Source organism: Clinocottus analis, unplaced genomic scaffold, assembly GCF_023055335.1.
Source record: "Clinocottus analis isolate CAN_PGR_092001 unplaced genomic scaffold, fCliAna1.0.p SCAF_19, whole genome shotgun sequence".
NCBI classification, from domain to species: Eukaryota; Metazoa; Chordata; class Actinopteri; order Perciformes; family Cottidae; genus Clinocottus; species Clinocottus analis.
Genome location: NW_027175920.1, coordinates 16,096,339 through 16,121,476, shown reverse-complemented (window position 1 = coordinate 16,121,476; position 25,138 = coordinate 16,096,339). Strand labels below are relative to the sequence as shown.

The following is a 25,138-nucleotide window of genomic DNA, read 5'->3' as shown; positions in this document are numbered from 1 at the left end:
ATTCATAATAACGGGACAGTTACAGGATAACTAGGAACTTTAGAAGATGCATCATATGCACAACTAGATGCAAGTCACAGAGTCAGCAAACTGGCTTAATCATGTCAGTTACACACATTGCTCAAAATAAATAGAAAATAACAGTACTTTTTCACATTGTTGTAGTCCTACATGTCTGTATAAAATGAAAGACACGAGGAGATGTTTATCACATTTTGTATGTATTTAGAAACGGCTGCAGCAGCTCTGTGAGTCAGAGGAGCTTCCTACAGCTAAAAGACTCTGCTTGTTCATGGACCAGGGTTCACATGCTAGCTGCTAGCTACACGTAGCTGTAGCCTGGGATTCTTTAAAAGCCATATCGATATGTTCTGCTGTAACGGGTAGTGCTTGATTACATTACACATAAACACATGAGGTTTATTAGGTTGCTCCCAGTCTGTTTTAGCGCTGGTTGAGAATAATTTGAACCTATATTGTGTCACTATCTGACTGTACCAGTTCTGTACCAGTTCTCTTTGTGTTGCCCTGCTGGAGACAGGCACATGGTATATTGTTACAAACATCATTTGATGTCGCCCTTCAGACAAAGCCAGAGTGGAAACAGAAAAGCTAGCTTGCGTCATGTAGCCCAGTGCCTTTGGTAATGTAGTCCGTTTGGGCCTTCATGCATAAACTAGTCAGTCTGAAGCAATGTGCAATGCTGAGGAAGACAACGTTTCATTTAAAAGAGGAGGAATTGGTCATTTCCTCTTTCACAAGTTACATTATGTAACTTTTAAAAACTGCTCTCCATGGAAATAAACACCAATGTCAAATTAGTCGGTCAACTCGCCGGTCTGGCAGACGGCTCCTCGGCCGGCTTGCCAGTCAACGAGACTTCCTGGAGGGAGAGTGGGTGTGGAGGCCCAGCCAGCGATGCTGTGAAACAGCACGGCCTTCCTGTAAATCACTCCATGCTTTGATCTCTGTCCTGCAGCATACTTCGGCTATTAAGAGGAGCGCAGGAGGGGAGGAGAGGAGGAACAGAATGAAGGAGGAGAGATGGGGAGGCAGACATGTAGTTGTGTGTGTTGGGGGCTGCAGGGGAAAGGGAATGAAGAGAAACCCTGCAGGGAGAAAGAGCCTGCTGCCTCTCCTCTTGTCTCCAGTGTGACAGCAGAGGGATCTCACGCTGAGGGCCAGTCTTTGTCTGCTTCTCTGAGGGAACGCAGGAGCATGCAACGCAAGCTAGCAGGAAGCTGAGCGCGCCGCGGACCGCTAAAGACGCCCACAAAGAGGAGCAGCTGTGATTTGTACGGACGCCGTTATTAAACTTATCTTTATTAAGAGATTCCTTCGTGACACAGTGAGGCTGCATAGCAACATCACAACAAGACTAGAACCAGGTTCATTAGGAAAAGTCATAATGTTATTTCCAATAATGTGTGGAAATATATGTTTCAGAATGATGTTTTTGCTCTCCAGTGTTAGCTAGCACTACTTGTACATGGGGTGCTGCATTCTGAAGACAGCTAAGGTTACTGCGGCTCACTTTAACGTCAGTAAAAAGAGGAGTTTGTTCACTTAACATTCCTCTAAAACCAAGAAAGTGGGCGAACGTGCAAATGAGACAGCGTGCGTTTAAACAAGCTTTAGCTCGGCTTACCCTCCCCTGCACGGTTTACATGCATATAAAACACCCCCTGTTCATATCGGCATGGTAATAGAGGACTGCAGTGGGATGGACTCGTCCTATATAGAATCCAGATTATGCCATGCGGCTCAGTCTGCCCACACCCAGCAAAGTGCAACACAATCCTTTCATTATCCTCTCCCTCAGGCCAGCTCTGTTGTCAGGCGGGACAATCGTTGTTTTGTTGGTCAGTTCCTACCATCGGACCGGCCGCAGCCCAGAACCAGCCGTCTTTTTATTCCTGAAGTTACCATTTGTTTGGTACAACTGTATCACTTCTGTTAAATCCAGAGAGGACACGGCAGGATATGAATTTTCCCTGAGTAGTATTTTCAAAACAGTATTTTGTTGGCAAAGGACTGTGACTGGGGCCAGACAGTGGAGACATGACATGTGACTGTGTGAATAGCATTGAGAGTGGTGCAAGATCATGAGAACTATGTGTTTTTAGGGAGAGAACATATTGTACTGTACCTTTTAAAAATGTCCCGAGATAAACACATGATAGATGCTATGAAATGACATCACAGGCTTAAAATGTTGGGGAAACTTAGGGAAAAGTGACTTTGAGAATGTTGAAGAAGGAAGAATTTATTTTGCATCGTCCATAATATCGTACTATGATCTCTCTAGTGGGGTAACATGGTACTATGATCTCTCTAGTGGGGTAATATGGTACTATGATCTCTCTAGTGGGGTAATATGGTACTATGATCTCTCTAGTGGGGTAACATGGTACTATGATCTCTCTAGTGGGGTAATATGGTACTATGATCTCTCTAGTGGGGTAATATGGTACTATGATCTCTCTAGTGGGGTAATATGGTACTATGATCTCTCTAGTGGGGTAATATGGTACTATGATCTCTCTAGTGGGGTAACATGGTACTATGATCTCTCTAGTGGGGTAATATGGTACTATGATCTCTCTAGTGGGGTAGTATAGTACTATGATCTCTCTAGTGGGGTAATATGGTACTATGATCTCTCTAGTGGGGTAACATGGTACTATGATCTCTCTAGTGGGGTAATATGGTACTATGATCTCTCTAGTGGGGTACTATGGTACTATGATCTCTCTAGTGGGGTAATATGGTACTATGATCTCTCTAGTGGGGTAATATGGTAATATGATCTCTCTAGTGGGGTAATATGGTACTATGATCTCTCTAGTGGGGTAATATGGTACTATAATCTCTCTAGTGGGGTAATATGGTACTATGATCTCTCTAGTGGGGTAATATGGTACTATGATCTCTCTAGTGGGGTAATATGGTACTATGATCTCTCTAGTGGGGTAATATGGTACTATGATCTCTCTAGTGGGGTAATATGGTAATATGATCTCTCTAGTGGGGTAATATGGTACTATGATCTCTCTAGTGGGGTAATATGGTACTATGATCTCTCTAGTGGGGTAGTATAGTACTATGATCTCTCTAGTGGGGTAATATGGTACTATGATCTCTCTAGTGGGGTAATATGGTACTATGATCTCTCTAGTGGGGTAATATGGTACTATGATCTCTCTAGTGGGGTAATATGGTACTATGATCTCTCTAGTGGGGTAATATGGTAATATGATCTCTCTAGTGGGGTAATATGGTACTATGATCTCTCTAGTGGGGTAATATGGTACTATGATCTCTCTAGTGGGGTAATATGATCTCCTGAAGATATGAAGGTGCATCACCAGTTAAGGCTTTGTAGGTGAGAAGGATTATAAATGTGATTCTTGATCTCACAGGAATCCAGTGGAGAGCATCTAGTACAGGAGTAATGTCATCTCTTCCTCGTCCTCTTTAGTACACGAGCTGCAGCATTCTGGATCAGAGATTTAAGAGATTTAGCAGAGCAGCCTGATAATAATGAGTTACAGTAATCCAGTCTTGAAGTCAGTGGTGCTGGATGCCAGAGCAATACTATGAAGAGAAACTATCTAGTTTGATCCTTTCTGATGGGTTCTGGCCCTACTAGACTAACAGGAATCACTTTGAATACACCAACATGTTTGTTAGGCCTGAAGACACATTCTGCTTTGCTGGGTAACAGAAAAGTCCACTTCAGGTTTCTGTCGGTGGCGCTTGTTTCTTTGTTCAGCCGTGGAGGCTGTTTCTAGTTACACGTACAACTCTTCATTCCAACCAAACCACCGTGTCTCCTGGGTCAAACATAAATCATGTCACTGTAAACCACAAATGCATATGCAAGCATCTCATCTGGCTGTCTTCACTGTGCTGTGGAAGCAACGTATGGAAGGTCAAAGGGGTCTAAAACATTAACATTATCAAAAAGAATCTCACAGCAGCACTCGCATATCACATTTGAACCTGAATGTATCAACAGGCAAGTTTGTGAATGTGTTGACAATATTTGTAGGAAAATGAATTTGCAGGTATGTTCAAAAACAAGAATATGAGAAAAGATACATCGTACACAAATGATGACGACAGTGTCTTCTCTCTTTCTGAGTAAGTAAAGTAGGAAACACTGACTCTGAAGTTAGCGCCAACTGTGCCGCTGTCAGCCGCTCGTGGCCGCTCACTGTGAGAGCGATGTCTAATTGTCCTGGACTCTGTGGGTCTGACTCTAGTGTACAATGTCCTGCTCCCTTCAGGTCTGCAAAAGGCAATCATCAACCAGAAGATGTGAAAATCCTTCACAATCTTTTAGACCCATTTATGATGTGTGCTCGACTTTTTACTGTCAGGAATGTTTTGGGTGTCAGTCTGAGGGAATTCCACACATGTCCTCCATTCAGAGCGACGCTTTGAAGTAACCCGCTTACCCATGAGCACCGGCGGTCCTGGACCTGGAGCCTGCTGGCTGAGGCTGTGCCGCTGGATGATTGTTTTACAGGCCACCTGCCTCAGAGCTAATTATCCATCACTCACTTTCTTCAAATCCAAACAGACGTGTTGCCAAAGACAAGTTATGTATTAGTCTTGCACAATACGCGTTGGCTAACTTCATTTTAATGTTTATCTACAAAACAATGCCAGCCCTCTCGGTGTTATTGCCCCCAGCTGTGTTGAAGAGCTGAGCGCCGTATCTCATGTTCCATACGTCCTCATCATCGCTTGAACTGGCTGTGCACCTCCAGCAGCGCTCAAGATTTACTGGTTACTTGTGTATCCGTGAACCTTTGCACTGACACTGTTGCTGAACCCTGTGTGTGTGTGTGTGTGTGTGTGTGTGTGTGTGTGTGTGTGTGTGTGTGTGTGTGTGTGTGTGTGTGTGTGTGTGTGTGTGTGTGTGTGGTCCTTTCTTGTGTGAGATATTAAACAGCCTCCTTGTTATCTGCTCTCAGGACTCTGGGGGAGGCTTGGGCCCAGCTGAAGAGGAGCCTGGCAGACGAAGCAGAGGTTCACCTAAAGTTCTCCTCAAAGGTCATTCATCACACCTAAAAGGATGTTCATGCAAATCTGTAAATTGAATGTGAAGCACATGAAGCGTTTTTGTTTGCGGCCAATGCTGCAACTTATTTGCACTGCTCAGAGGATCTCTTGGTGTCCCATCTCTGCATTGACGTTATGATCTCTAAATGTTCCCGTGTGTTCTGTCTGCAGACACAATCTAACTTGGATTCATCAAGGCAAAAATACGAGGGCCATGTAAATATTACAATGTATCTCAGCATTTGTAAAACACACATATGGCATCAAAGTGCAAAGAAGACACAAGAAAAAATAAATTTAAATGTAACGAGGTCGCCTCATCCCCCTATTTTAACATCTTTATTTTTACATAGTGGGAATTCTCCCCAGTTCAGACGCTCGTCCTCCAGTCAGGCCTCACCTCTCTGTGAGGAGCTCATTGGAGCCACGTTCATAGAAGGACAACTCAACTCTAAACGGATACAGATCCAGTGAAACAGAACATCCTTAATACTTCAACCAGCTGCGGTTTCCTTCATGTTCTGTAGGATTCACATGTGGGCTTTAACTCCATCTGCAGCAGTGTCCTCCTTAATAACAACATTTACTGTTTGATGTAGAGAGAATCAGACAAATTCAAGACGAACGGCAGAAAAAAATATCAATCTCACATGTTTCCAAAAGGTGTCAATACTTCACATTTTAGAAGTTTTCCAGGACAAAAGCGATGCTCAGCGCTGCGTGGAGTGAGGATCCTCTGGCCGTACAGGATGTGATCCCATGTGGACGAGGCAGTACAGCTTCCTGGCGGCTCTGTGGGCTGAAGCATGGCACCATGTTGGCAGCTTCTTCTTCATCGAGACACGCTCGGTCACCGCCGCTGACGTCCAGGGGAACTGCTCCTCGCTTCAGGGTTGTGGAGTGGAAGTGTTGTGGTTTGGTGTTGGAAGTTCAGAGAGGGACAAAAGAAGGACCCGGCCGGCTCACAGCTGGACCGATGGAGGAAATGGAGCCAGTGATGTTATCCTCCAGAGATGCACAGATGTGCGGCACAGTTCCAGGTCCTTGAAGGAGAGAGAAGGATCTGAGTGGAAAGGAACTCTGAACGGTTGTTTCCAGAGTGACTGCAGGAGGGAGCTGGAGATCTCCTTCATCAGCGACAGAACAGCACGTTGCTGATGAGCGTCAGATAACCAGAGAAGTTTCTCATTAAATAATATCATCGTGTCACATTCCCAAAGCAGTAAGATGTCAGACTGCGTGTCATCACGTTGCCTTAACTTATAGAAATCTAGAAATGTGAAATCTGAATGCAATGTTCTGGTTGTTGTTTGGCTCCAAATATGAAAGCATTTCTCTTCTAAGGGAGCTCCTTGTTAGAGGATGGTGACATAATGTTGACTACAGGATATGGAACTAATTATGTTCTTGGGAGAAATAAATCATATGTATATATATAGAGGGGGGTGATCCATCATCATCACTGAATAACAGTATCATTATTTTCAAGACTTGCTGCTGGGAAAATCAGTTCATTAGACTTGAGCGTCCCATTTTCTGCATGAAAACTTACTTTTATCTGCACCTGGATTCATGTTTTAATGCTATTTATCTCTCTCTCAAACACTCACAAACTGCAGCACCGCTGTCATTTGTTGCAATAGACGCAGTTGTCATTTGTGTAGGAAGCACGTGTGAGCACATCTGTGCTTGTTAAAACTGAATGCAACCTTTTACCCCTCGCGCCTGACTTTGCAGCCAGGTTATGTGTCATTTCTCAAAAGGAGAGTTGGACTCTCCGGATGCACCATCAAGCTGCCTGACAGATCTTTTTTTTTTAGTTTTCAAGAATCTGAAAGAAGAGTGAACACACTGAGTGACACCAGCTGTGTGCTTCACCTCATCGTTCCTTTGTCTCCTCCACGGCCCGATGTGCTTCAATACAAAAGCAGTTTTGTTGCAGAGCGGCTGGCCTCCCATGACACTGTTCAAGTGAATGTGATAAGCTGAGCAGCGCACACAGCCCTGGCCTACTTTATTTCAGCTTCAGTGTGAGTCAATCAGACGAACAAGCTCACAGAAAACGTAACGCTTCAGACCTCGCTCTCAGCGACTGCAGGCCGAGGAAGAGAGGAGCGTCTCCAGAGTGTTTAGAGATCTGGATATTGTGCTCCATTTAGTCCAATGAAACGCTCACTCGGTGATTCCACTGCTTTCTGTCCTCTGTGCTGCATGGAGGGCGTTGCACTCGCTAACAAAATGAGTTCAGTTTTCACGATGTTAGGTAGAAAAAATGTCAGTGCTGACTGAACTTCAACCGTGAGTTCTGTGGGTAAATGAAAAGAAAAGAGATATGAGTGAGGACACGTCTAAATGAGTACATCATTAGCTTTGTGTACCTCCGTTTAGCTCCGGCTAGGAAGTAATATACTTTATATCTTTAGAAATGTCTGAAGTTAATGTTCACCTTTTAACAGGATGAATCTAAGGCTGAGCTTTTTGTCAATGAAGTCAGTTCAGTAATGTGCGTTAGAGGTTAGCTTGTTTGTTATATATTTTATTCCACCCTGATGTTACAGAAACTGATATTAGCATTTAAATATCAGTTTGGTGTAAAACTAATTGAGCTTGTTACATAATATGATCTAAAGTTACAGATGCTACCTTCTCGTCCTGAGCAGCAAAGTTTTAATAAGACCACAAATATGTATAATTGTTTTTATTTCAGTGTGTTTTGGCACACAGGAGAGAACTACATTTGACATTCAGGTCATATCTAGTGCATCCTCATGGCTCTAACATGGTGATGGCTGAGCTGGTAGCTTACAGCTAACGATGCTAACAGCGCCAGTGCAAAGAAAGGCATCAGTGCTGATGCTAACAGGGTTAACCTGCGAGGGACCTGGCGTGGCTGTATGAAGAGAACAGGATGCAGCGTTTGAGGCTGCATCCTGTTCATTCCTGTGAAAGTTGAACTTTAACCCTTCAACTTCAAAGTATAGGATTAAGATCAAATCTAATTTCGGTCATCTTCAGCGTCCATAGTTCCATAGATGATGAGCATTGGTACAAATAAACCTGGATTTGAACTTTAAGGACCAAATGGCATGAACAAGGACCAATCAAGTCTTCATACTGCTCGTTGAGTTACAGACGTCTCTCTTCAATATAAATTAATAGGAAAATGTACTTCTGGTCTGCCATGTTGCCACATGGCAGACCAGAAAGCTGTAATCCCACCGTTTGGCCACCATGTAAACTTTGCTCCAAAGCCTGCTCGGGTCCTCTAGGAGATTTCTACACGACCTTATGACCTGAGATGACCTTCTGCTGGTCACTGTTGAACTGTTGGTGTTGTTTTCTTTTGAGCAGCTCCAGAGTGAAGTGGAGAAACCTTTTCTGGCCTTCAGGGAGAACTTTAAGAAGGACATGAAGAGGTTCGACCACCACATCGCCGACCTGCGGAAGCAACTGGTTGGTCGATACGCAGCGGTGGAGAAGGTATATTTATGAGATCGAGCACCTTTAATGCAACACAGTTCTGTCCTTGTACTCGGCAGCTGCAGGATTTCAGGAATCATTTGCTGGTGATTAAAAGTCCACATCTCCATAAGCAGACGGCTTTTTTCCGTCCTTGGACTGTTTCCTGCTTTTTGTATATAAATATATACAATGACAGGCAATTGGCTGAAGCTAAAGGAAACGGCAAATCTGTCTCTCATCATCTTTGACAGATGATCTGGGACAAAATAGTCTCTCTAATAAACTTGAATGATAAACAATTGAGCATTTGAAGCAGGACAGGAAATAAGAGACTGACTGGATGAACACTGAGCTGGTGCATAGCAGACGGCTTCTTGACTGTGATGAATAGAAGCAGACTGTAACATCATACAAGCTATAAACTATATCACTTTAATTATGATGTTTATGGTTGATGCCTGAACATCTTGAGCCAGAAATGTAACTGAAAGTAGGATAATCTGAGGGCGTCCTGCTTCAGGATGAGATATTTCATGTGCAGCTGTGAGGTCTGAGCGTGTCTCTGACTCGGGTCTCTGACTCTCCTCCGGCAGGCCCGTAAAGCTCTGGCCGACAGGCAGAAAGAGCTGGAGTTGAAGACTCAGCAACTGGAGATCAAACTCAGCAACAAGATTGAAGAAGACATCAAGAAGGCCCGCAGGAAATCCACACAAGCAGGTCAGAGCCAGGGGTCAAAGGTCACACCGCATGGTCTCACTCAGGTGTTTGTTGTCTGAGGATGCAGAGCAGTTCGGCCCAGAGAGCTCATGTATGTGTGTGTGTGATGTAAAACACATGGTGTGACTGTACACTGCCCACACGGGTCCCACAGCTTCTTTTGGCACTATGTTCAGTGCTCCTGATTTCTATTTTTAAAGGAGAAGTTTTTAAAAGATAACTGACATGTCACTAAAACTCTTCTGTCCAGTGAAACCGTACAGGTGAGCAACTCAAACGTACTTGTGATCCAGAGCAAACCATTTTGACATTGAAGGAAGCAAAGTGCACGCTGAGCTTTGTTCCAGCAGACTCTGCTACTTGAAGCAACTACAAGACGTGTTTAACTGCTGAGGAAAAAGTCCCAATTTAACACTGTGACAGGTTTCACAGCAAGTGTTAAAGCTGTGAGGGAAAAGGTGGAAGTTTGACCTGGTTGTTCACTAAAGTCACTGGAGTCATCCTCTGGGGAGTCATCCCCTGGGGAGTCATCCTCTGTAGAGTCATCCTCTGGGGAGTCATGCTCTGGGGAGTCATCCTCTGGGGAGTCATCCTCTGGGGAGTCATCCTCTGGGGAGTCATCCTCTAGAGAGTCATCCTCTGTAGAGTCATCCTCTGGGGAGTCATGCTCTGGGGAGTCATCCTCTGGAGAGTCATCCTCTGGAGAGTCATCCTCTGGGGAGTCATCCTCTAGAGAGTCATCCTCTGTAGAGTCATCCTCTGGGGAGTCATCCTGTGGGGAGTCATCCTCTGTAGAGTCATCCTCTGTAGAGTCATCCCCTGTAGAGTCATCCTCTGGAGAGTCATCCTCTGTAGAGTCATCCCCTGTAGAGTCATCCTCTGGGGAGTCATCCTCTGGAGAGTCATCCTCTGTAGAGTCATCCTCTGTAGAGTCATCCTCTGTAGAGTCATCCTCTGGGGAGTCATCCTCTAGAGAGTCATCCTCTGGGGAGTCATCCTCTGGGGAGTCATCCTCTAGAGAGTCATCCTCTGGGGAGTCATCCTCTGGGGAGTCATCCTCTAGAGAGTCATCCCCTGTAGAGTCATCCTCTGGGGAGTCATCCTCTGTAGAGTCATCCTCTGTAGAGTCATCCTCTGGGGAGTCATCCTGTGGGGAGTCATCCTCTGAGGAGTTATCCTCTGTAGAGTCATCCTCTGGGGAGTCATCCTCTGGAGAGTCATCCTCTGGAGAGTCATCCTCTGGGGAGTCATCCTCTGGGGAGTCATCCTCTGGGGAGTCATCCTCTGAGGAGTCATCCTCTGGGGAGTCATCTGGGGGTCAGAAGACTAGAAACATGCTTGACAAGTACAGTCCATTGAGCATGAGCTTCAGGCGGGTCAAGAGCTCTTGAGCAAAGCGTGGAGTCGTTTGTGTGTTACATCAGTGTGACGTTTGTGTGAATGTCTCATGTGCAAAGCCCTTTTGGAGGCACAGTGTTGACAGTGTGATGTGCTTTGCAGATACGTGGCTGGATGTCTTCTTCAGCAGGTTGTCTCTTCTCAGAGCTCCTGTGAGGATGATCAGCAGCGTTGCGTCAGACTCCAGAGCAGCAGGACCAGAGTCTAGTGAATCCTTAACTCTCTGGACTTTAGTCCATGTCCTCCTCCTCCTCCTTCCACCCGTCGGTGCGGCGGGCGCTGGAGATCGGCTGTGAACCGAGATGCCGTGTTTGTCTTTTCTCATGAGTCATGAGCTTTATCAGCACTTCCAGCCAGACTGGATTTATTTTGTATTTTTGCAGAGGGGTGTGAGAGGAGGGGGTCAGGAACATTCTCCACTGGTCTGTGCTCACGGCAGACTCACAGAGCGGCGTGGGGGTGGACCAACTCCACACACACATACATGCACATTAATAATCTGCCTGCAAATAAGTATCCAGCCCACAAAGTCATTTAATCTGTTACAGCGACATTTTGATTAGACTAATTCTGCAGACTGAGTGAGTGAAATGCGGCTGGAAGCCAGAGGACTCTCCACATCTTTGATTCTGATGAAGAGCCCTTTGAAAGAAGACATAGCTCAGTCTTCCTCTTGAGGATTCAGGAGCTCTCTGACCCTCAGCGGGGCTTCATGGGCCAGCGGGACATGAAATATGATCCAGGATGTTTCTTGAGTTTGATGGCTCATGTTTGCAAACTTCTCTGAGTTGTGTAACTGACAGTTGTGAGTCACTTCGTGGCGATCTCCTCGCGGTGCCGCCACTACACTGTAGCACGTAGCATTATTAGCTCACAGTGGCTGCTGTCGCTAACGTTAGCTCAGGACTCTGGGCGAGATAGGAACGTGTCCTCAGAAAGAAGAAAGAAGTATTCTGCGGATGAGCAACGCTGCTTTACAACAAACCATAAAGCCACGTTACAGAAGCAAAGCACTTCCTTTCCTTTCTATCTTTCTGAGGACGGACAGCATGCTTCTGAAAACCAGGTCTGAGTTAGCAGCACATGCTACGTCTTTGCTATCAAACAGAGACACACACTTCCTTTAGAGAAACGTTGTTGTCTCCGCACAGAAAGCAATAAAACACAAATATCAATAATATTCATATTGCAATGTATCTATAAATAACAAATGCGATGGAAACATGTGACTAGAGGTTTTCTCTCAGCCCCACATTGTTACCTAGTTATCTGCTGGTTCTAGGTTGGAGGTTTTTTCAGGCTGATCCCAGAGCTCAGAGGCGATGCCCTCATTAGATTGACACCATGGACTTCAAGCGCCACTCGCAACCACGACCTCCACCAATCGATGGGGCCGATTCACCAGTCAGCACTGATTGGTTGAGAGCTCCTTGACCCCGCCAAAACCAAAGAAAAGGCTGACAGGAACAAGCCATGGCAATCGCGCCTCATCAGGCGGCTTCACACACGGCAGCTTCTGACAGGACGCATGCTGCGCTGCGAGGGGGAAAGAGGAATTAACGGCAGCCGGGTCGGTTTCTAAACATTTATAATAGGAGTGTGACCTGAGGAAAGTGACTGGCTAAGAGGAAACAGATGTAGACTCTCTGCCCAAGTGTGATGTCATGACTCAACCAGGCAGGACCACATGCTGCCACACACCAGTACCAACCCTCCATCCAAACTGTGTCTCCTCACACACACACACACACACACACACAGGCAGCCGTCCTGCTGCTGCTTATGCAACCAGGGAGGAAAACAGCAGCCGTTGTTGACGGCGCTCATGGCGTCTGGCTGCCGGCGATGATGACTCCAGTTTGAGGGAAGCAGAGAGGAGACTGATGCCAAAACAACTAAAGCCGGCATCTGTCTGCTCATAACAAAGACTCATTATCGCTGCACACAGCATGCGCTCATGTACGGCTCCTGATAGCAGGGGTTTCCTCCTGCAGTGAAGTCAGCCACCTGCGGCCATGATCTCCCTTTATGGACTCAGTACTTTGGTTTTACTTCAATAGAAGGGGATTTATAGATGTTGTCTTTTTAAGGTTTGCAGGTACAGAGCAGCTCGTTTGCATTTTCCTTCCCTTTCTATTTATAGAAGCATATTCTGAGCTGACCTGAAGACCCTGTTCACTGCAGCAGCAGCACGACCAGCTGTTGATGCGCCAGAGCAACGGTCCTCATGAAAATGAATTCATGTTCCTTTTGACCTTGAACCCCCAGCAGGTCTGTCACTGTGACGTCACGCTGCACAAACACACTCGGTTTAACCACACAAAACTGTTTTGTGTGGTTATTCTACCGGTTCTCCAAAATATATTAGTGTCAAAATGCAGAGATGAAAGGTTAAAGGTCATCATGTTGGTGAAGTGAACGATACTGAAGTCATGAATACAATCTAGTCTCCAGTAACTTCTGTTGTGTGGAGAACTCAATGTGCAGGAGTTGAATAAATAGGCATCGTACAGTTATGTTGATATCAGTCATGCTAAATGGATTAATATAATAACCTCCTGTACTTCCATCCAGCATCATTGTCTGTTGTCATTGAAGCTGATACGCTTCCTGAAATATTCTGATTAAGTTATGTTTGTTAGTTCCTGTCCCACTGCGAGCATCCCTCCCGCCTGTCACCATGTGTGGCCATGACCTCGGACATCAGTGAGCTGACCTGTTTAAAGCGACTTCCAGCTACTTCCATGTTGTGTATATTTTGTCGTCGCCTGTAGACGAACGTGGTCGTGTTTCTGAGAGGTAGACAAGCATGAAGACTAACCAGAGGAGTAGATTCATGCAGCTGATTTAAAGGCTTCACACAGCCAGAGACGGGCTGACAGTGGAAAGTGCTTCACAGTAACTTTAAAGTGCTGACCCAATGGGAGATGTGCGTAACCAGCATCTGGACTGCAAACGACAACCACGAGACGTAACCCATGAAGAATCACACGACTGCCTGGAAGTGAGCAGTGACTCCTCAGATGGAGGCCCTTTGGTCCCCAGGTCCCCTTTGAGAAACGCTCTCTGTGAGCTGCATTCACACTTCAATAGTATGAATGTGAATAGAAAGAAGCAGCTGTATCAGCAGACGCTGATTGCAGAAGATTGAGAGTCATCTGCAGAATGAGCCGCATCATTTCCTCCCTGATGCAATCTCAGATGATTAGTGTTTGTTTTGCTGTCCCAGCCTCCAGCAGTAACGCATCAGACCTTTCCTTTTATCATTGCTTATCATAATGCAATCTATTATCAGCCCAGATTGTCTGCACTGTCGGGCATAATCGCATCAGCTGACGAATACTGTACATGAGTGTCGTGGTTACGCATGAGCCAGGCCTGAATGGTTGTGAGGTATCGCCACCTAGTGGAGCGCTGCTGCAGGTGCAGGTCTCATTGCTTCCTCTGCTCGTGTCTCACAGGAGACGACCTGATGCGCTGCGTGGACCTGTACAACCAGTCCCAGTCCAAATGGTTTGAGGAGATGGTCACTACAAGTCTGGTAAGACATCATGTGCTCAAAATCATCTGATAGTATTTTACAACTGCTTTAGCATATTTTTCATGTGCAAAACAAATAATGTAGAAGCCTGACGCACGAGAGTTAGTGTGATACAGATCTTTTGTGTTGAGTGCACAGTGTAACGTGATGAGTCCAAACCCAGTGGAGCAACCGGTGTTCAAAATGTTGCTAATATATCTCTAAAATTATATATATATATATATATATACATATATACATATATACATATACATATATGTATATATATCTCAAAATATACACTCTTAGTCCACACTAAGGTTTATCATTCCATATTTTTTCCTCATTTGAACCATTGATGGACCCTTATAGTTGTCTACATACACATAGAGCCGCTAGAGAAACTCCTCCAACGCTCAGGTGTGTTGCTACATTAAAGTGTAACGCTGTGTCCTGCATCCACATGGAGTTTTCCCACTTCGTGAAGTCACAGTCGCATGACAGACGCTCAGCGTGGACCGATGACGAGAGATCTCTCATCGCTAACTGCTCCTCTCCTCAGGAGCTGGAGCGGCTGGAGGTGGAGCGGGTGGAGATGATCAGACAGCATCTGTGTCAGTACACCACCCTTCGCCATGAGACCGACATGTTCAACCAAAGTGTGAGTACTCAGCTCAGGATCACAGCTCCTCCCCTCTGTCCCTGCACATGTATCTGAGTCAATGTGACAGTGGGAAGTCCCCACATTTGATAACATTGGAGCTGAACCCCATCGTTGCCTCACCTGCACCACGTCATCAATAGAGAGCACCCAGGTGACGCTTGCCCTCTTCTTCCTTTGTCCAGACGATGGAGCCCGTGGACCAGCTGCTGCAGTGTGTGGACCCGGCTAAAGACAGAGAGCTCTGGGTGCGGGAGAACATGACCGGAGAGATCCGGCCAGTGGACATAGAGATCTGACCTCAGTGCTGTCTGGCAGCCCTGCACACGCACACTCAGACACTCTGAGGCCACATGCCTGAGGACTGACTCGGAGACGAACGCTCCCCTTGTGACTCCTGCCGGCGGATCAGTCAGCGCTCACGGCTGAAGAGGGACTCTGTGTGTGGGGAGTGTTGTGAGAACCGTACGCGATGAATGAAGATGTCAGATGAAGACAGGTGTTGATGCTTGAGGAGGCACAGGCAAGTGGACACTATGAGTGGGAGTTGAGGCGAATGACTAAGAAGCTAGAATGAGCATTTAACACCTGTAGACGTGGATTAGCTTGATTTCATGCAGCAGTGTCGTTTGAGCTTTTGCTCTGTGAGTCACACACACGTGAACATGATTTAACAGATGCTGCTGAGCAACATGCATTCTGACCTAAGATGGTTATTACTGTGTACCAGGATGAGACTGAAGGGTTTTCATACTAATATCCAGCCTTTGACTGTTTGCTAAGCCCCGCCCACCCCTGCTATGTCGCTCAGCCTGCGTGGCACATATTACGTTTGCAAAGAACAATTATATCTTTTTGAAACAAAAGGTCTTCAAACAGGAATAATATTATATTTAGGACTTAATGTGGAGCACATTAAAGGGCGTGGCTGCTCTAAGGACCGTCTTAGCTCCACCAACAATCAACCCCAAAATGGTGTTGAAATAAATCCACAGCATAATTAACTTTCATAAGAGGAAAGGATGTTGAAACGAGAGACAACGTGTGACAAACGTGACTCTGACACACGTTTCCTTGTGAGTGACGTCAGGTTACTGCTGACGTCAGGTCGTAGCAGATTAAATGAATTCACACACGTTCTTTACGTTTTGGGTTCTGGAAAACCCTGCAAAGCATTTGAAGACATAATATTACTCTTATTAGTTAATGCGTGTTGCGCAATGGCTAGCTGCGGATGCTAAGCTATGTGAGTATCTTCTTGGTCGTCATATCACAAATCTGAACACACTTCTTAACATCTTGGAAACAAGTCATAAATTACATTCTTAATTCATTTCCTCCATTATTTTACTTCATTCTTAATTAAGAATCAGCCAATTGCACTTTATACCCAAGTGATTTTTAGTAAATATCCTGTCCGTTGTTGCTCGTATGAAAAGTATCCTAAAGTTCCTTTACCGCATTGTGTTCCTCCTGGAAGTGCATGTGTTGGTGATGTTCACAGGGAGGAAGGTGTAAATAGACGGGATGTGTGATTTTCAATGGAGGATGTAAAATACAGTAAATAGTAGAGTCTTAAAAAAGAGACTTGATATACCGAAATCTGGTACTGATAATATATGGAATATACAAAAATAACAATCCTACATATTAATGTTCTAGAGTTTTGGAAGTAAGTGGTTTGAGTGGTTGCTTCAGTTAGATTCGGTGTCAGTGAAGCTCTTTTACAGCCATGTCTTCTCCAGTAGTACTGCTGAGTATTACTTGAGCTTTGAAGGAAGCGGAGTGAGATGCTTTTGTACATTAACAGCTGAAGGTTGGCATTTTTCATTAATAAAATGAAAATATGTATCTCATGTTCAAACACTCTCCTTTCTGGGTTGTTTTGCTTTCTGTGTGACAATTCTGTATGACCACGAAATGAAAAAGCATATATAAATACATGTATATATACATACATGAAAGAAGTATTTAATTTGCAAAAAAACACGTTTTCATATTCAACAACAAAATGGTTTGATCATCAAACCATGTTCCAGGTTTATGCAGCGATAATAAAGATGTAACTTCATACAGACATGCACCTGTATTCAGATCAAACACATTGACACTGAGCTGAAATAACCCATGTATGGATGGCACTATGTTGCATATCTTACATGGTAACGCTCATTATAATACTTGAGGATAAGTCATTTATAAGCCATTTGTTCATGACTAATCAGCATTTCATATATATATATATATATATATATATATATATATATATATATATATATATATATATATATATATATATATATATAATATTGGCTACATAAATTATTTAACATGTAGACTATAGTTAATTTGTATTCTTCGTAATATCACTGTCAGGAATCGGCAAAAGCTGACTTGCTAAGCTAACGTTAGACTTCAGGGCTAATCTGCTAGCCTTGCCTCACATGCTCCATGTTCACTCGCTCGGTGTTTGTGTGTACGAGCTGGTAGAACATGCTATAAAGTTACGTTAGCTACTTGAAGTTTCAGAACGCTCAGGATGTCATTACTGCTAGCTTCCAGCTCGTAGCGGTTGGCAAACATTTAACTAGTTTACAGATGAGCTAGCATTTAGCACAGTGTTAGCTTCTCTGTGTTGTTCTTTCAGGGAACGAGTCATTACCAAATAAATTATTACAAATTGTATATTTTAGAATAAACTGGCTTATAAATGAGTTATAACTAGTTGGAATAAAGTGCTACCTTATTGGGGAATTTAAGACAACTTTCCATGTTAAATCAGTTATTACATACAAATATTCCAACATGCAGTAGATATAAATGTGTGCTGGAGTGTGTTGCAGGACTCCTGCAGACTGCGGTCCCGACAGAAAGGAAGGAAAGAGTTGATGTAGAAAAGTCCAAATCCCAAACAGGTGACACACACTGGTTTGTTAATGAGCTGACTGTGTTGTGTTGCTTCAGCCTCTCCGATGTTTCAACTTCATGCTGCGCCGCGTTTCGCCTCTTCATCGCAGCCGGAGTGACGCTGGCGTCTAATCCACCATGAGCTTCTTGAGAGAGTTGAGGTACGCTGGGATGAGGGAGCTGACCGACTCGTTGTCGTCGTTGAGGATCTTCTCCCCTCGGCCCTCCGAGCCCACAGAGCTGGGGGACCGGACCAGGCCGGGGTACGGGGTGCTGTAGCCCTGATGGAGCACACGCACGCCTCCGTCATCACTCTAAACCACAGTTTAGGGGTTATTTTTGAAAAAAAATCAAATATTACAGTTGATTGTTGATGTAAAGCTGCGAGTCCTTTGCTTTGATTTTCATAATAAAGCAAAACGTAATTGTACATTGAATTCAGTTTATTTAAAGGATAGTTTCACCATTTTTCAAATATGTATTAAGACAATTGCTTGGTGTATTAATGCTTCCTGTCCTTTTAGATCTCTCCATAATGCCCTTCAAATGGGAGTGATGGGAGACAAAATCTACAGCACTCAACATGTGTGAAATGATGCAATGTGAATGGCGCACATACAAAAAATGAGTGTCATTCACGTTTCTGGCATTGAAATATTTCCACACCAGAAGGAAATTCTTGTGTCGGGAAAGCATATCAGTGTTGAGGTTCTCCTCCTTTCGTCACCGATGTCCTGATGTCCTGATGTGGAATCAGGAAAAGTTCCTCATATTTGTGCAGAGGCCGTTCAACACTCTGTGTATGAATGTATGAGGACAAACCAGAGAACGTCTCCGCTGTAATCACTAAAGCTGCTGCTGTAATGGCCTGTACTTCACTTCTCCTTCCTCATCCTCTGACCCTCAAAACCTGTCATCACTGACCCATTCACACCCTGACAGGAGCTACCATGCATCAGGACTAGCATTCATACACATTTAGCGGTTAGCATATATATATATACATTTTGACCTGATGATGGCGCTAGAGGAGAAGTTAAAGCATCTCCAAAGTCACTCAATTTCACTCGGACATGAACGTGTGTCCAATTTCAATCCTTAAAAAAGCCTCCATGAGTGCGGGGGTGACTGCAGTCGCTGGCTGTGGTTTCACGCTGCTGGTCACGCAGCGGCGTGATTGTTTCCCTCGTAGGGAACGAGGGACGCGATGGAGGGTCATCGCCAACAATGTGAGGATAACAATAATTTGATAAGTCAACATCAAGAAACATTTTCTAACCTCTAACTCCCTGACGGTCAGCGTCACGTTGTAACTCTGAATCACAGACATGAGATGACTTGTCAGGTACTTACAGAGGAGTACCCCTTTCCAAAGCTGCCTCTGTTCTTGGTCCTGATCTTGGTGAGCGCCGACTCAGCGATGTCGGCTCGCTCCTCGGCGTCATCCAGCTCATTGACGGTCTTCCTGTACTTCGCCAAGTTCATGTTAGCTTGCTCCTCCTGCCGTGACAAACAGACCAGAATATCATCAGACATGCCCTGTGTGCCGAGTCGGTCGTGAGCAGGAGGAGCGGGGACGTACAGCCTCCTCCACTTGTCTCTTGTAGGCCTTCATCTTGTTCTGCAGCCGCTCCACCAGCTCCTGCATCCTCTGCTGGTTCTTCTGGTCCTCCTCTGACTGAAACAGCAGCTCCTTCAGACGGCGCTCGTTCTTCCTCAGCGTCTTCACCGTCTCCGCGTGCCGCTTCTGCTCCGAGTCCAACTCCAGCTCCATCTCCTTCACCTGCACACAGACACACACTCTGACTTCACCTCCAGCAGTTCAGCTATGGCCGATGACATCATCAGGGTTATTGTGTCAGATTCAAGAAAACTCCTCCAGTCTCAGAAGACATGGAGCTGAGTGCTCCTCCTCATGACGAGGAGGAGCATATATATATATATATATATATATATATGCTCCTCCTCGTCATGAGGAGGAGCATATATATATATATATATATATATATATATATATATAAAACACTTGTTGCTTTATTACAGGAATTCCTTTTCTTACAGTTTGATCATGTTGGTTCATGTGGACCTTCTGGCTGAATAAAGGTCGGGGGGTCAGACTCTGCACCCTGAAGCACCTATGAATATGAATATCAGCTTCACGGTGATGTCACAGGACTCGTACCTTTCCCTCCAACTTCTGGATGATCTTCTTGCCTCCCTTCAGAGCCATCTGCTCGGCCTCGTCCAGCCTGCTGCTCATGTCCTTGATCTGAGCGTCCAGGCCCTTCTTCACCCTCTCCAGGTGGAGGCCGTGGTCCTGCTCCAGACGCAGCTCCTCCCCCACTCGCGCCAACTGAGGGAGTCACAGCGGCCATTTGAAATGACGAGGCTTCGCCTTGAAGCAGCTCACGTCTCATGGCTCGCGTCTCGGCGTGTGTTTACCTCACAGCTGGCCTTCTTGGACTTGTCTGTGGACCCTCGCAGCGCTCCCTGCAGCTCCTCGTGCTCCTGCTGCAGAGTCTGGAGATCCACCTCCAGCTTCCTCCTCCCGCTCAGAGCCAACTGGAACTGAACACACAAGAGAAACATTGATTGTGTGGCCTTTTTTGTTGTAAATATGTTTTTCAGAATGAACAATAATAAATAGCTAAAGAAAACTAAATGAAAAGACTAAATAAAAGGAAAGCCGACAGATAGAGGATCCACACGAGTCTTTGTCGAGCGGTTCTTGTGAGGAGTCACACACTGAGAGTATATTTATTTTTTTCAAGCGTCAAGAAATACATGACATCTTTGACCCAGAGGGAGAACGATGCTTCATCTCAGAGGGGTCAAAGGTCGAGCGAGGAGCGTTGTGAAGGCTACGACCGGCTGATCGGCTTCATCTGGTAGACGAGCAGAGTTCCTCTGGTGAAGGCGCCAGTTGGTCAAATTGAGATGGAACATCTCACTATGAGCCTTAAAAATACTTAAACCAGAAGGTGGAGAGTCGAACAGACATAACCCGTCTGCTGGAGGACATCAGGGACCACATGCTTGTGTAATGAGCCCTGTGCACCACTCAGCTGTGTTAGCTTGTGTTTAGTGGATGTAGATGACGTATGTATCCCATTACATGTTGCAAGCAGTGCGGCTTGATATGGTTATGAGCTTGTAAGTTCAGGACATCGATCCCGACTGTCCGGCTCCGGTTCCAGGACGTCGACATGAGATCTCATGGGTTTGGAAATGAGTTAAAAGTGTTTGACAGGTTTGCCGGCAGAAGAGAGAGACCCGGCGCCTCACCTGGTTGTTGAGGTCGCTGTGTTTCTCCCTGGCCTCCTGCAGCTCCGCCTCCAGGGCCTTGCGGGCCCTCTCGGTGCTCTCCAGGGCCGCCCGGCTCTCCACGCCGTCGCCGACCAACAGGGAGCAGCGTCGCTCCAGGGCCGCCTGCTCCTCCCTGCACTCCTCGCTGCTCCGTACCTCCTCCTCCAGCTGGGCCTGCAGCTCCTGGGACGGGGACAGGCGTTCGGTCAGTGAGCGTCTCAGAGAGAGGATCAAAACCCTTCGGCGTCATCGTCAGACCTTAATCTGCTGCTGCGTCTTCTTGCTGCTCTTGCTGAGCTCCGCGTTGCTCTTGGTGAGCAGCTCCACCTGCAGCTCCAGCTCGTTGACGTCAGCCTCCAGCTTCTTCTTCAGCTTCAGCCCCTCTGCTTTGCCTTTCACCTCCACATCCACACTGGCCTGCAGGGACTCCATCGCCCTCTGGTGGCATTTCCTGGAGGAGAAGGATGGATTGAAAGAAGAGCGTTACAGAGATGAGCTGCTAGCGCCGCACAGACAGTGAGGGAGCAGTGATGAGACGCCTTACCTCTGAAGGTCATGTACTATGACTTGTTGAAGGAATAAAGGAGATAAAGGACCAACACAATAAGAGTTAGAGAATTCAGGCATTAAAGAGCATTAGTGCCACAAGTGACTTAACTCTTTAGTCAAGACACAAAATGATGTCCAGAAGTAGGAAACAAGAGTTCAACATTTAAGGAAATACACTGATTTGCTTTAGCGCTGAGAGTTAGATAAGAGGATCAATACTCTTTCATGTGTCCCTTTAATATTAAGTTACAACCAGCAGCTGGTTAGCGTAGCTTAGCATAGAGACTGGAAACCAGGGGGAAGCTGCTCGCCTGGCTCTGTCCTGAAGACACAATATGCTGAGCTCTGATCATCGTCTGCTGGCTGTGGATTCATGACAGAGCTATCTTTCTTCTAGTCCTGACAAAAAAAGCAAACAAACTTAAAACTGTTAAGACAAGATTTCAGAGCAGAGACAGTTTCAGCTGAACCAATCCTGATAAGCTTGATCCCCGTATTAGTTCTACTTGACTCAGTTAGCGGTTTGAAGTTGACATGTACAGTTATCTCCTCAGGCAGCAGAGCATGCGAGGCCTTGTGGAGCGTGACCGAGGGAAAAGGTACCTCGCGGCTTCCATCTCCTCCTCCTTCTCCTGAAGCCTGCGCTCCAGGTCTCCTTTAGCCTGAGACAACTCCAGCTGCAGCCTCAGCACCTTGGTCTCCTCCACCTGGGAGGAGGCAAGGAAGGAAGCAAGAGAAGAAGGAAGAGCAGCAAGAGAAGAAGGAAACAACATGTAGATTTTATCCAAACTATATGAATGAATGACACCGGGCATAAGATGAATTGACAGTAAGCATCGGTCGGCTCTCTACCTCCAAAGCTGCCTCAGACTCTTCCAGTGACGCCTGCAACTCTTCTTTCTCCATCTCAATCTTCTTCTTTGCTTTCTGGAGCTCGTGGACACTTTTACCTCCATCTGAGAGCTGGTCTGTGAGGTCAGCTACCTCCTCTGTCGTCAAAGAGAAGTCACCCGCCAGTTAAACGAATCCAACAACGCGACGCGGCTCCTCCGGGCGTGTCCGTGTGCTCTCATACCCTGGTAGACCTTGTTCTCCCTGCGTACGGCCTCCATCTGCTCCAGGGACTCCTCGTGGGTCGTCTTGAGTTTGAAGAGCTCTCCGGCGTGCTGCCGGCTCTCCTTCTGGCAGCCTTCCACTTCCGCCACCAGCTCCTCGCACTTCTGCTTCCAGTCTCCGAGCTGCTTCTCCAGGACCCGCTGCTTCTTGTCCAGAGCCTGAGCGCAGCCGCTGGCCTGGGATCAGGGAACGTTTGCTCAAAGACAACGGAGACATGGCCGGCGGGCGGCGCTCACGGGACACGCCTCCTCTCCTACCTTCTCCAGGTCCATGCACAGCTCCTCCACCTCGCCCTGCAGCCTCTGCTTGCTCTTCTCCAGCGAGGAACATTTGGCCTGCGTGGCGTCCGCGGCCTCCTCGGCCTCCTGCAGCCTGCAGGCCAGCTTCTTCCTGTGACACGCGCTCCGTTAAACCACTGAAACGAGCCAATGGGTGAATGTGAGCGACGCTCCCAGACCTGGTGTCCTCCAGCTCGTCGGCGTGCTGGATGGCGTCCGCCTCGTGTTTGCTCCTCCACAGCGTGGCCTCGCTGTTGAGCTTGGAGACGAGGCGCTGCAGCTCCTGCTTGCTCTCCTGCTCCTCCTCCAGCTGCTCCTTCAGCACCTCGCACTCCTGCCGCACGGAGCCCAGACTGCTGCTGACGGCCTGCTTACACTGCAGACACACAACGCAGACACACAACGCAGACACACAACGCACAACACAGACACACAACGCACAACACAGACACACAACGCAGACACAACGCACAGCAGGGAGAGCTTTCAGAAGGATCTGCATACTGAATATTTTATTTTTCAGACTTCAAAACAAACACACACACACACTCTCACACACCTACACACACACACACGTACACACTCTCACACACACACACGCACACACACACTCTCTCTCTCACGCACCTTGACCTCCTCGTCCAGGTGCTTCTTCAGGTCCTCCAGCTGGACCTGCAGCAGAGCTTTGGAGCGGCTCAGCAGGCCGGCTCTGGTCTCGGCCTCCTCCATCTGCCGGCTCACGTCTGCGTTGTCGGCTGACGACACACGAGGAGGCTGATCAGCAGCAAGCAGGCGGCATGTAGGCGGCATGCGGGCGGCATGCGGGCGGCATGCGGGCGTCCAGCACCAGACACATGCCGCGCTGCAGCCACACACACGGACACGAGCAGGCAGCGAGTGGGCTTTGTTTCCTACCCCAATGTTTATGACAACAGCACAAGTAGACTACGTCTGCATGCATTAACCACAGAAGAAGAAATATACAGGATATGAAGCTCGGTGACTCAGTGTTGCTCTGCAGCAGAGTGATGTTCTTCTGTGAGAGGGCTCTGCATTGATGTTAGTCAAGGAAGTAATGCTCTCAGGAAGGAGGACCACTTGAGTCTTAGTGTCTCAGACAGTGTGAGCTGCATGACAGGAGGAGTCTCTGTCTCCTGAAGTACACACAACATGTCTGACGTCTCTTTAAAGTTTTCAACCACAGCTCCAGTTAATGTTCAGTGTTTCAAACACGTTGCGTGTGCTCTTGAGTTCAACAAAGATGTTGCAGACACTCTCTTCCCATGAAGCATTTGCAAAGCAATTGTTTTAATATATATTGCATTACTGCAAAAAAAAAATATTATATATATATATATATATATATATATATATGTATATATATATATATATATATATATATATATATATATATTGTTTACATCTTTGTTTGCTTGCTTGCAATCTTCTTCAGTGTTTTTTGTCAGATTACTTTGTCGATAAACAATTTGATGCACATGCTCACAATGAATTAATGGAGGAACGAGAGGACACACTGCCGCTCCAGTCTGCCTCTGATGGGCCCGACAGGAAATACCTACATGGAGTTCTGCAGGTGAACAGTACCTGTGAGTCTGCCCCTGATGGGACAGGTGAACAGTAGCTACAGGTAAGAACCTACAGGTTAACAGTAGCTCCAGGTGATCAGTCTCTACAGGTGATCAGTCTCTACAGGTGATCAGTCTCTACAGGTGATGAGTCCCTGCAGGTGATCAGTCTCTACAGGTGATCAGTCTCTACAGGTGATCAGTCTCTACAGGTGATCAGTCCCTACAGGTGATCAGTACCTGTGAGTCTGCTCCTGATGGGACAGGTGATCAGTCCCTGCAGGTGAACAGTCTCTACAGGTGATCAGTCCCTGCAGGTGATCAGTCCCTGCAGGTGATCAGTCCCTGCAGGTGATCAGTCTCTACAGGTGATCAGTCCCTGCAGGTGATCAGTACCTGTGAGTCTGCTCCTGGCCACACTGAGCTCCGTCTGGGTCCTCTGCAGGTCGTCTCCTCTCCTGTTGGCGTCGGTCAGCTGCTCCTCCAGCTTCTTCACCTGGCTTTCTGAAGACATCTGCAGCACAGACACAGCAGCTCACCTGTCACGCTGCAGTTCAACATGTTA

The 25,138-nt window shown here is 46.4% G+C and overlaps 2 protein-coding genes across 2 annotated transcripts in view; one reads left to right on the top strand and one right to left on the bottom strand.

Moving 5' to 3' along the window:
• The window catches only part of gas7b (growth arrest-specific 7b), a 50,676-nt gene extending 34,029 nt beyond the window's left edge, over positions 1–16,647 (top strand). Inside the window, exons 9-14 of the mRNA XM_068583716.1 lie at positions 4,986–5,064; positions 8,425–8,553; positions 9,129–9,252; positions 14,112–14,191; positions 14,733–14,831; positions 15,017–16,647. Of these exons, the coding sequence (XP_068439817.1) occupies positions 4,986–5,064; positions 8,425–8,553; positions 9,129–9,252; positions 14,112–14,191; positions 14,733–14,831; positions 15,017–15,130 (625 nt within the window). The 3' untranslated portion in view covers positions 15,131–16,647. The remainder of the gene's footprint in view (positions 1–4,985; positions 5,065–8,424; positions 8,554–9,128; positions 9,253–14,111; positions 14,192–14,732; positions 14,832–15,016) is intronic.
• A 533-nt stretch (positions 16,648–17,180) lies between these two features.
• Positions 17,181–25,138, bottom strand: part of LOC137789746 (myosin-16) — a 28,317-nt gene continuing 20,359 nt past the window's right edge. The window contains exons 10-23 of the mRNA XM_068583514.1: positions 24,970–25,087; positions 23,615–23,742; positions 23,167–23,363; positions 22,967–23,099; positions 22,669–22,885; positions 22,446–22,582; positions 22,197–22,300; positions 21,303–21,495; positions 21,024–21,227; positions 20,181–20,306; positions 19,921–20,091; positions 19,321–19,521; positions 19,092–19,238; positions 17,181–18,019 (exon numbers count right to left, since the gene is read on the bottom strand). Of these exons, the coding sequence (XP_068439615.1) occupies positions 17,867–18,019; positions 19,092–19,238; positions 19,321–19,521; positions 19,921–20,091; positions 20,181–20,306; positions 21,024–21,227; positions 21,303–21,495; positions 22,197–22,300; positions 22,446–22,582; positions 22,669–22,885; positions 22,967–23,099; positions 23,167–23,363; positions 23,615–23,742; positions 24,970–25,087 (2,229 nt within the window). The 3' untranslated portion in view covers positions 17,181–17,866. The remainder of the gene's footprint in view (positions 18,020–19,091; positions 19,239–19,320; positions 19,522–19,920; positions 20,092–20,180; positions 20,307–21,023; positions 21,228–21,302; positions 21,496–22,196; positions 22,301–22,445; positions 22,583–22,668; positions 22,886–22,966; positions 23,100–23,166; positions 23,364–23,614; positions 23,743–24,969; positions 25,088–25,138) is intronic.